The sequence below is a fragment of the Aphelocoma coerulescens genome, chromosome 4 (genome assembly GCF_041296385.1).
Source record: "Aphelocoma coerulescens isolate FSJ_1873_10779 chromosome 4, UR_Acoe_1.0, whole genome shotgun sequence".
NCBI lineage: Eukaryota > Metazoa > Chordata > Aves > Passeriformes > Corvidae > Aphelocoma > Aphelocoma coerulescens.
The window spans coordinates 46,828,074-46,840,348 of record NC_091017.1 but is presented as its reverse complement, the minus strand read 5'-3'; the positions used below and the strand labels follow the sequence as shown (position 1 = coordinate 46,840,348).

General features: G+C 39.2%; 1 protein-coding gene across 1 annotated transcript in view; it reads right to left on the bottom strand.

Moving 5' to 3' along the window:
• SNX25 (sorting nexin 25) overlaps positions 1 to 12,275 on the bottom strand; it is an 83,746-nt gene that overhangs the window by 15,743 nt on the left and 55,728 nt on the right. The window contains exons 8-11 of the mRNA XM_069013866.1: positions 8,971 to 9,102; positions 6,826 to 7,101; positions 2,509 to 2,664; positions 1,423 to 1,554 (exon numbers count right to left, since the gene is read on the bottom strand). Coding sequence (XP_068869967.1) covers positions 1,423 to 1,554; positions 2,509 to 2,664; positions 6,826 to 7,101; positions 8,971 to 9,102 — 696 coding nt within the window. The remainder of the gene's footprint in view (positions 1 to 1,422; positions 1,555 to 2,508; positions 2,665 to 6,825; positions 7,102 to 8,970; positions 9,103 to 12,275) is intronic.

Below are 12,275 nucleotides of genomic sequence, written 5' to 3'. Positions count from 1 at the left end.
TTTTGGAGATAGAAAGACTATGTCACCTACTCATGCCCCCTGAAATCATCAGCTGCAGCTAGAATATTCCCAAGCAATTAATTAACATAGATAATTACAACACCCATGCTTTCTCCAGCCTACGCTTTGAAGCATAGAGCTGCAAACAGAACAATTAATGCAGGCCTACATTTAATTACAATCCAGTACTACTGATAAGTTATAGCTAAGGCAGCAAGTAATGAAAAGCCTCTTCCAACCTCCCTCTACTTTAGCCAAACCACCTTCTCCTCTGGTAATGACAGAGATGCTGAGCAGTTGTATTTGGTTACATATGTGCAGAAAGCTGCCATTCTGCAGTTTTTCTGCACACAGTATTTACCAGATTTTAAAACCAGGTTTCAAAAGCTACAAATAACTCTTAGAAGACAAGAATTTTTCAGTTCTCAATAGTGTCACCTGCAAACAGCATTAAAACAAAACCAAATCCAGATGTTTCCACATGAAGAATTTGGTTTTAAAAATAGCACCTTACATTTTTTGACCTGTTGGATTTATTTCTTCTTTTACAATGACTTTAACTGTTGACAGAACTATCACTGTCTTGCAAGAGCTTAAGACACAACCAGATAAACTCCACAGCATAGATTTTTTCCTCCAACAAAGTTACCTCAAGAAAACTATTTATATTCATTTCAGGAACATTTTCTTAATGGCATATAAAGGCAAGCCAGTAGAGGCCCAATTAATCTTTAGTTCTCTGTAGTGATACTGTCAAGAAGATTTCTTATGTGTGTCAGCCTGCACTTACTACATAACAAGCATTCACTGAGTTCCCTTTATAGGTGTTAACAGAGAGCCAGAAGATGGTAATACTTCTTGTTTTCATCATAATTTTTTTACACGCATTCTACAATTGTCTGCCTATGCCCAAATGGAACAGCAGAACGAGACAAAAAAGTAACAACTTCTTCAACTTACAGATATAAAGCACTTTCTTTCTGGGCATTCAAGTCCCTTGAAACTGTACAGCCATTAAATACAATAATACAAACCACAAAAAGTGTAAATACTGCATCTTTGAGACATAGCAGAGACACAACTGCACCCAAGTGCAATAGCATGGTAATATAGGAGGAGACAGTTCTCATGAAAAACGGTGCCCCTAAGATAGCAAATTACCCAGTGCCAAAACTTGTTTATGTACATGCAGGTAATTTTTATAACTCCATTACAGCACTGTCTGAGGAACGGAAACTTTGAGTATGCATCATAGTAGCCACTGGGGAAACAGAAGAGGAGTTCAGAAGAGGTTAGGGTTGTTTCCCAGACAAGTAATTAAGTATAAACAGGCATAAGGAAAGTATCTACATATTTTTCTTCTGCTTTTCATGCAAGTTTGAATACACCCAGAAGATAAAAAGCCAGAAAAAAATCCCGTACCTCTCCTGAGACAATGAAGGCTTTCCACATGCCAAGATTCTCACACCACCAGTCTGTTCTTGCAATGTGCAGCTGAAGGTCACTGTGCTCTCTCTCCATCAGAGTAATTTCGTCCTTCAGCTTAGAAACAATCTGCAGAGAAAAGTTTATTCATTACAATTGGTAGGAAAAAGGTGGTGCAGCACACAAGCTTCATGTCTTTAGGGACACTGCTCAGAAAGAAGAAAAGGTACAAAAGCAGGGGGAGAACAATTCACATGGACAAAAAAAAATCACAAGCGAGGGAATCGATGATGCCTCATAAACTTCTGGAGTACACAGCAATCTTAAAGGTCAGCTCTCACCTTAAAATAAAACACAAGTTAGAACTACACACTACTGTCACAATACCAGCATAAAAGACACTTGAGATAGGATTATCTGTATGTTTTATGGGAACCTGAAATTGCTGTTAATGAAATGTACCTTACTGAAGACATCTTTATCATTTTCAGGTACACATCATGTGACTGAAGAGCCTGGGAATAGATTTCATTTCTAGGAATTTAGCTATGTTAGAAATCATTCCAAATCATCCCTCAGGTTTGGGGTTTTTTATCCCTTAGCTCGAGGAAGTCCGTCAGAGCTGCCGCTGCAGATGAGGGAGTTGTGCTGACCCCTCAGAGCCAGCAGAGGGCACAGGAGCTGACCAGCACATCCCTCCGGGCAGCGCGGCCGGAGCGGCCGGCACCGGGCACGGGATGCCCGAGGAGTAATACGGGCACGGCAGGGCAGAGAGGCAAGGGAGAAACACGCCTTGCCACCGACAAAGCAGCAAAACCACGGGAGAGTGGTCGTTATCCCATGGCCAACAAAGCAATATAAATCACATTCACAATTTTAGTTACAATAGCTTTAAAATATGGGGGGAAAAAACCAATTAAAACTAAGCTCTGATTTCACATTCTATTTAACAAGTTGACTGAAATAACCATCTGACCCAGTCCAAAATGTGACAACTGGATATTACACAAACATACACATAGTCAAAAAAAGAAAAAAAAAAGAAAATCAAACAGAAGAACTGAAGACACTAAAGGTACGTACCTTTTTGTCGGGTTTTGGTGAATTACAAATGGAATTTAGAGCCTGTTTCTTATACTCAAGCTTGTCATTTAGCTGGCGAAGCTTATTTACAGCATAACTGGCCTGTTCATTAATTCTTGTGCTGCACTCTTCAGTAGCTTCTTCACAACCTTGGTTCTAGGAATAGAGGATGGGGGTAATTGCAACATTAATATGAAAAAAGAGACAGTTGTTCATAGAATGATAGAATGGTTTGGGCTGGAAGGGACCTTAAAGATCACATAGTTCCAGTCTCACTGCCATGGGCATGGACACTTTCCAGAGCCCATCCAGCCTGGCCTTGAACACTGTCAGGGATGGGGCAGGAGGTGGGTTATTGTTTGCTCCATTAGCTTTTTACATACACGAACACTTTTTGATATAGATTAAAATATAGGTATAACAGATATTCCAACCATCAGATCTGACATGAAACATCACTCTGTTGTAAAAAACCAAACCAAAACCCCCAACAGACAAAGCCTCATTACCATTTCTACTGCAGTTTTTTGGCAACTCATGCCAACTGTGTAAAATGACCTTCAAGCTAAGACTTTAATGTAAATGAGAGCCAGAATTAAAGTTTGTTTTAAAAGCAAAAACAGCTTAGTAGTCATGATCTTTATTCAGAGCCAGATAGAAAAGCAAATACTTAGCACTGAGCAGAAAGATAATGAGGATGGGGCAGTGGGGAACAAAACCAAAAAACCCCCACATTTCTAACAAGCAGTCCTGCCTCCCACAAACCTTCACAAAACAGATTTGTCATCCGGCAGAACAATCTAAACCAAGTCCTTTAGCTTTCTACACAGATTTTACTGCTGTTTTTAGAAGTGTTAATAAAAATGTGTTAAAAGCACATATGCCTTACCCTAAATTCATAAATCATTTTCATATATTCATTCAGACAAACCAATAGCTTTTTCCATCTTGTATACTACAGGCATGCAAAAAATAGAAAACTTCACACCTTTCAGTGACATTCTCTTTAACATCTTCTGACATATAGCTCAGCCACCCCTTTCTTACTGTACTTCCCCAAATAGACATGAAGACCTTGAGATCTAGCAAGCAGCACTCAGCTTTTGCTGTTACCATGTTCAAAGATCTTTGAGGTCTGTTTGTGACTGAGTAGATCTAAATTTATCTGTGGGAAGCTGAGTCTATTCTCATGAGCAGGGGTTCCGTGTTATTTAATGATATTGCAGCTAAGTAAACTGTATCCTTATATAATGAACAAAAAGCTAACAGAAGGAACTCTCATACTCTTGTAAATTCTGTGAGTTTTAGAGGAGAAAATCCTATTGTAAATTCCATAGTATCTTATATCTTACTAAAAAAAGTCTGAGAAGAGACAACAGTAGCAGCAATAATTAATCTCCTTAGCATGATCCGCAAACATAATGCAGAAGTCAGGAGTTCTAGGCTGAGAAATTCATGCCCTTTTCCAGTTCTGCATTTGCCTTCTACATGGCTGAATAAAAACCCATTAGCCCTGTCCTTTCTTCTGTCTATTCTGCACAGACAGTAAACTCCTAGGGTCAGAAACTTGCCTCCAAGCCTGTGTACAGACCTCAGCTCAGAATGTTGTCTTCTCCTGGCACTACAATATTACAAATAATAATAATTAACAATATTGAGTGTTATTTAAAATGCTAATGTAAAGAATCATAAAAAAAACCCCAAACCTTACACTTGTTGGGAAGTATGGAGGTAAAGAAGGAATCAAAAATGCTATTTTCAATACAGAAGAATTAAAAGTCTTTTCTTATGAAGTTTAGTGCTAGCAATCAAAGAATTGCAATTAATTACAAATCAGTGAGGCTGTGCTCCCAGAGGTAGGCTACATGGTTTCTCTATCATTAACTTTTCAGACACTTAAAGCAAAAACCACTGCTGAATCACCAGGTTTATCACAAAAATGCTAGAATTACAAGATCAGGTAACCTGTACCCAAAATATCAAGTTTATCAAATAAAGAAGCAATTCACTAAAAGCTGAGATCATAACAGATTGTGCTGTCTTCCCCTGACTGGTAAATTGATAATGGCTTCCATTTCTGTGAGTGACGTAGAACACAGACGTCAGGCTTATTTTAGTGATCTGACACGTGCAACACCAATGCAATCACCAGAGCCTCTCCTCAAAGAGCTGGATGCAAGCACAGCCTGCTTCTGTATTTCTACTTGTGACATTTGTCCAAGTAAAAATACTTGGAGGTTTGTGGTGGTTTGTGAAGGTTTCTCCTGGAAACAGAAGGTGGAAACAGACTGGGAAGAAGAAAGAGCTTGTTCCACTTGCAGAAGAACCAGCAGTCTGGCCCTTTCCGGATTCCTGTCTTGTGACTTGATTTTTCCCATGTTTAATCAGGACTCATCCTTCCTCACTTCCATGAATGCATGAGATGGCTTTTTACCTATTTAGCGATAGCAGTGAAATTTTTAGAGAAGTAACACTGGTGATTCCCACAGTGCCCCAGGAAGTAAGGACATAGACCCAAACTCCAAACTAAACCAAAACCAATCCATATTTGCTAACAATATGTATCCCTCCAGAAACATCCAATTTCTAGGCTGTCATTTCCTATACACCGGGAGGACAAAACCCCACAAACTTATTAGCCACTACTGCATTTTCACCAACATTTGAAAGAACACAGGAAGCTTCAGAAAGCATTTCTTATAATTTGTTTTCACCTCAAAGATCCTGAAGCATGATACAGCACCATTAGAATGGCTCTATTCAAGAGACACTCTAGCAGTAAAAAAAAACTACCTTGCATTGTTATAAGCAGACTTGGCAATATATTAGTCTTTAAGGTTTCATGGCTGACCCAGGCTTCGTATCTGGCAAATACATATCTCCAAGGACTCAGAGGAAGGACAGATAATGCTGATGCCAAAAATCTAATTTTTTGGCAGCTACAGTAGATGTTATCAGAGTACAGCTAGCCCTGAAGTGTTGTGTCAGTTTTCTCAGAGAAATCATTATCTGTTAGACTCTGAATAAAGCATATGAAGAAATTAGAAAGCACAACATTTAATGCTTTAGGAATTTCTGGACAAAACTTAAGAGCCATTGTGCAAAGTCTCAGTGATTACAAGCACAAGGACACAAAGTCTTTGAAGTACCTACCACCATCAACACAGAGCTGAGTCAGCAGTGAGAAAACTAGAAAACACATCTTGAATATTTTATCAAGGAAAAGAATACAGGGAAAAACAAACACTGAAAAGAATCCAGCAAGCTCTAAGAGTACATATTGCAAGTAATTTACTTATAACTGTTCATCTCTGCAGATTTGCTGATATGCAGACTACAGAGACTAGAACAACTCATCTACAGAAATTAAAGACATTAAAGCAGTAAATACAAAAGCCTTAGGTTCTGGAAAAATTGTTTCTAAATAGCAGAATGTAGATCAGCACTTCTGGATTCTGCTTATTTGTTTATTTAGATCCAGTTTTAGACAAACTGCTACATTTCATTAAGTTCTGAGCAAGTTCACATGTAAAATGAAAACATCCATGCTGATCTGAAGCAGCAGCCTGACTGACAGAGGCACACAATAGTCTGAGACGTGCTCTTGTCAAAATGTTCTTGTATAAAGGCAACACAAGTTCCCCTGACACGACTGAGTTAGACAACCCAAGGAAAAAACCTGCCCCAAGAAGAGTTGCCACTGGCTTATTGCTTATGACATTCTGAATGCTCTGTTTTAGTATTCAGAGTTCCTGTGCTAGATTTGTCTTCCAACAGGGTCTATTAATGTATTCAATTAATTAAAAACACTAAGATTATATTTTACATTGCTTTTTCTTCTCTTTTATGCAACTTTTAATACCTATTTAGTACCTAGGGAATGCACGGGAGACAGGGACAATGTCTGGGCAAAAACCTACTGATGTTTCAGTGAGATTTTTTTCACTCAAAAGCAGAGCAGCTGAGCTGGTATAAAGTATGTTTTGCATTCTCTGTTTCCCAGGAGCATAATGAAAGATGTGAAATACAGGCGGCTTAGGAATCTGAAATATCTACTTTTACTGATTTAAAATTTAAATAGTCTGTAGTTTTGTACCATTTTATTTCAAAGAGCATGTAAACATACAAGTTTTACCAGATGAAACTACAAGAATGATAATATTTATAAATAAATGAGAAAAAAAAGAAGAGTTGCCCAAAGCTGAAGGACAGAAGATGCTACTACATGCTTCTCTCAGGACAGTCTCTCAGATCACTTTAAATAACAGTGAAAGAAAAGTGAAAGTCTGAAAGTGAAAGAAAGTCTGTGTGACTCACCACTCCATCTTTGTCCTCAGGAGTTAGCTGAGCAGAACTTCTTTCTTCCTCCTTCTTGACTGATCTCTCATATAAATCACTGACAATGAATGAGGGGTAGTATCTGTCTTTCAGAGTTTCGTAAACATCTGCCTGAATTCTGTAGAATACTTCAATGCCTTTATTTCCCACAAGACTTTGCTGTATTTCCTTATAAAGGGATTTTTCCACAGGTATTTCTCTGCTTTCCACAAAAAATTTCTGATAAATTTCACTCACCAGTTGAGGTATTTCAGCCTAGGAAGCAAGGGAGAGGGAGGGAGAAAAGAATAATGAAAAAATATTGAAAATATAAAGATGACTCAGGACCCAGGTGCATAATTTGAAGGATAATCAAGCTAATTTCCTAGCCAAATGTATGAGAACACATCTGTAAACCTTTTACTGAGATTGAGCATGCTGCCTGCCTGTGCACCTCTGCTAAGCAATCAATTTTACAAGTTAAGTATTGATATTTGTCAAGTGAAGAAACAGCTGTGCTCTAAAGTTGCCAGAGCTTCCGCACCCACTCTTTTAAACCTACGTTCCAAAAGCTGGCATTCAAAGGAAGTGTTAGAGCAACAGTGTGGTCACCATTTTAAATTCAGATTGTAAAGCTCAGCTGTATCAGCTCGCCTGTGTTCTGCTGAATGGAATCAACTCACTTTATACATGATTATAATTAATTTGCATGGGAAAAAGAAAAAAAAAAGAAAGAAGAGGAGGAAAAAAGCACAGCTGAAGAGACATTTACCAGAACAGGAGGCTGGGTATTTTTACTGAGCACAGTAAAGTGCACAGGATTGAACTTTGCTTTAATGAACAGGAAAGAGAGAAGATAATGCAGCACAGCCCACGATCAGCTCCCTAAATTACCATCTCCCTAAACTGAACAGAATTAAAAAGGGTTTATCCCCTCCCTTAGTATGGCACAATGTTCTTACCTGCCTCATCTGACAATATCACAGCCACATGACTGCAGGACACTACCTTTCTGTAAGCTACCCCTGTAGTGGCAGATATATCCATAGCCATATGTATACACATATTGTTTTGAATGGGAAGAGAGAAATCAGAGCTGAGAGGTCATAACATGATTTACAGTACCTTTTCCAATGTCGAGCAGTTTGCAAATCAAAACTGATTTACAGAACTCCCTTCACAGTGCCTGGCAAACCATTTTTATCAACACTCTCTAGCTTGAGTTGGTTGTTAGTCATTTCTTCAGATTGTATTAATGGCTCACTGGTACTCACACTCTACAATTTGTCTCTGTGTTTACAGGAAGGTTTGTGTTTTCCAATTGACTAGAATCTTTATACATAAGAGAGCAGTAAAATTGCAGTGAACAAAAAGTTAACTGATATCAATAATGAAATCTGGATTTCATGCTAGCGTGAATCTTGAAGGTTTAAATGTTTTCCCCAAAATCCACCACACTCCTCACGAACAGCGAGTTTGTCCTCTAGAAATTCTTGCTCCGCACCATTGCTTCTGGATACCTGTTGCAACTTTACATGATATTCCCTATCCTTGTTTCAGGGTTCTAACTGCTACTTTGTTGTAGCCAAAATTATAATGCAGCATTGTTTCTTCCCTCTATCAGTAGCATGGAGTTCCTGGAGAAACTTAGCTACTACAGATTAGGGAGAGGTCTTTTAAAGCAACACCTTTCTTCCAAAAGGATTTTAAGAACATAAATACACTTTCACTGTTTTGGATTGAATGTGCTACCTGTAACTGGCAAGATAAGAAGCTTACGTACAGACTATCCAGTTGGAATGTGCTTCTGGCTTTCACGTGAACTGATACAACTAAAGCCAATGTATTACTTCACGTTTTTCTCAGGCGGAGGGGGAAATAATTCTACTACTTTTGCATATCAAGTATTCCTTTTAACAGATGTTGTTACACCAACCAACAATAAATCATCGTCACAACAGCCCACAAATTTTAATTGCAATATTATCCTCAAATATTGACATGAAGCAGTTAAACTCAAATTGCTTACCACCCATCCTATGCTATTGATATTTTTAAAACATAAAGACATTTCCTAACATCAAAATCACAATGAACAGGGTGTCATCAATGTACAAAGCCACGTAGGCTTGCAATTTCTTCCACCTTGTTAGCGGTCTTCAGATTCTCCACAGACTCCCAAAGGCAGATCAAAGCCATCTTGTCCATCCTTTCCATGTAGATCCGGAAATGTTCTCGGTATGAAGGGTTGGCCAAAATTTCTTCAAACTGAAGAATCTGAAGAAGGGAAAACAAAGAATAAAAACTGGGAAAATGCCTAACTCGATCTCCTTTCCATCCCTTATAGGGAAAATCTTTTCACTATGCATCCCACAAACGTGTCCTAGATTCAACTACACAGACCTCCTACAGTAATAGTTTTGCTTCATTAAAAAAAAAGACTTTTAAATACTTAGAAGATAAATTCACCCATGCTCCTATCAGATAGTAAATACCTCCACATCTTTCTGATCAGGATACATTTCAAAGGACTCATGAAGGCATTTCAAGTCACTCATGAAATGCTATTATCAAAAATTTAATTTCCAATGTTCCTGCAAAGCAGAGGAGCCCAGCTGAAAGCTAACTGATCTGTTCTTTGCTTGTTTCAAACACCAGCAGTTTCCATACCACAGCCCACAGAGCTTTGAGATGTATCTCAATTACTCCCAGGGACACAGAGAAAGATGTAATACCTTGTCAGCTAGGGCATTTGGTGGCCAGTTCCTACTGTTATTGAAAAACATCTATCAGAAATGCAGCCAGGAATGAGTATGTTCTGTGATATAATGCTCAGGACTTCTTCTGAGAAGAGTGAGGTGGGAGTGCATCAGGCAGAAAAAGAAATGAAACACAGACTTCCCATACCCACGCAGATTCTGCAGCCACTAAGAGGTTGCATTAAAAATCCATTATCACCTTATCCTCTACTATTTTTGTGAATCCAGGCCTTTTCTATGAGATAAACACCTGAAAACAAAATACCTCCCTGACAAAATGATCAGAACTTCCCATACTGAATAAAATGAATAACCTTGTCTTCCTCTGAAAAATTGGGACCAATTTTCCAAATACCTCATCAAAACCAAGCAACCTTTTCTTTCCAACCCTGCAGTCTTGCAGCTGAACCAGTTTTCATGTCACTTATTTAGTTCCATTGCTTATATCACCAGGAATCCAAATACACCACCCAGGGTAGTCTTACCCTCTTGCTTTGTTTCTCACAGATACCAGTCAACTCACACTTTTCTCTTTGGAAAGAAAAGAAGGTCCTTAAGCACTGGGGCCAATGAGTCTTCCTATGACTTTACATTTTTTAGCAAAGTTATTTGGTACGGAGCAAGAGGTGAACTCTGATATTGAGGCATTAATAATTTCTCTAATATGCGTTTTCTGATAGCTAATAATAATACAATTCTAGTCAGCATCAGAATACCTCCCTCTCTGGGAAGTCTGCTTGTTTTCCTAAATCTAGTACCTGTGAAACTCTACAACCAAGTTACATGTAGGAAACAGTTTCCTGGTCTCAAGCTACACGTGAGGAAACCACCTACATGGGTATATACACAATTACTGGCACCAAATCAATGCCTTAACGAACCAAGCTAAACGTGGTTCTTTAACAACAGCAGTCATCTATGTTTTGTCTGAAACAGCTCCCCCAAATCTTGGGCAGTGTTTAAGTAAATTATGTTTGCCTCATATGAAATGTTTACATCTTCAAAGTTCCTCTGTGACAATCATATGCCATTCTTCTCTTTATCCTTTACGATACCAATATCTTCTGGACATAACTTTGCTCTTAGCTTTAAGACTATTTACATATATGAACATCTGCCTTTGAGAGCTCACTCTACAAACCTCACTGAACAGCAGAGTACCTTGTTCAAGCTAGGCTTAATAAAGAAATGGTGTTCAGGCTGTCAAAGAGAACAACATGTGGTTTAGCCTCACTGCTGTGCATCATCATATTTTCTATTCAGTCATTTTACCAAGGACAGTGATTTAAAATACAAGTGTAAGAGGGTCTTCCAGCCCCTTGAACAGATGTCTTCCCCATCTCAGGGACTGTCAGCTCAGTAAATAATAGCAGTTAGTAAATCATAGCATGGAGCTTGTGCTGTCACTTCTTGAGTGAGAGGTCACCTTGGTCTCTATGCCTCTATTATCCAAGGTATACCCACTCTGGCTGCCAGCAAGGAGGGTAACTAACAAACAACCCCCTGTCAAAAGTAACTGGGGGTACATGCTGCTGCAGGGAGCAAGGCAAGTGAAACCATCTCTCCCACCTAACAAAGGGTCCATTACACCAGTGCCCCATGGTAATCAAAGCAGTGGTGCCTAGCAACAGTGTTACACGAATCTCCTCATAGATACCTCACAAACTAAAACACTTAAAAAAATAAATTAATGGGCAGAAAAGCTTATTGTCTTGCAATAATGAGACTTCTCAAATGTTTTTTTGATTTTTCTTTAAGTCTGGACTATCCTGGAATTATTAAATAGGTTCCAGGTGCTGTACTAAAAACATTATGTTACAGCTTCAATGCCAGCAATGATAGAGATGAGAGCGTTTTAGTTTTGAGGTGAAAATCATAAAATGCATATGTGCTGGTTTTGGGTGGGGTAGAGTTAACATTCTTCAGAGGCTGGCAGAGCTATGCTTTAGATTTGTGCTGAACACAGGGTTGATAACACAGAGATGTTTTTGTTACTGCTGGGCAGGGCTTACACAGAGCCAAGGCCATTTCTGCTTTTTGTACTGCCACACTGGTGAGGAGACTGGGGGTGCACGGGAGGCTCGGAGGAGACACAGCCGGGACAGGTGACCCCAGCTGACCAAAGGGATATTCCAGACCATATGGGATCATGCTCAGTGTGTAAACTGGGGGGAGGAAGGAGGAGGGGCTTGGACATGATGGCGTTTGTCTTCCCAAATTACTGTTATGTGTGATGGGGCACTGCTTTCCTGGAGATGGCTGAACACCTGCCTGCCCATGGGAAGCATGGAATTAATTTCATGTTTTGCCTTGCTTGTGTGTGTGGCTTTTGCTTTCACTATTAAACTGTCTTTATCTCAGCCCATGAGTTTTCTGGCTTTTACCCTTCTGATTCTCTCCCTGATCCTGCTGATGGGGGAGTGAGCAAGTGGCTGTGTGGGACTTGGCTGCTACCTGGGGTGAAACCACCACAGTCCTCTTTGGCACCCAACTATTCTGTGGAGTTTCCTTCCTTTTGCAATTTAAAGAAGTTCTGCAGTAATTTGTAATGCTCAGCAAAAGATCATTTTATGATTCAGTATCACCATGGATTAGAGCACAAAATTCTAAGCTATGTTGGCACATATGCAGGCATTAGGGCATGTGTACACACTCAAATCTAATATCCAGTTAGCAGATATAATCTTAGAA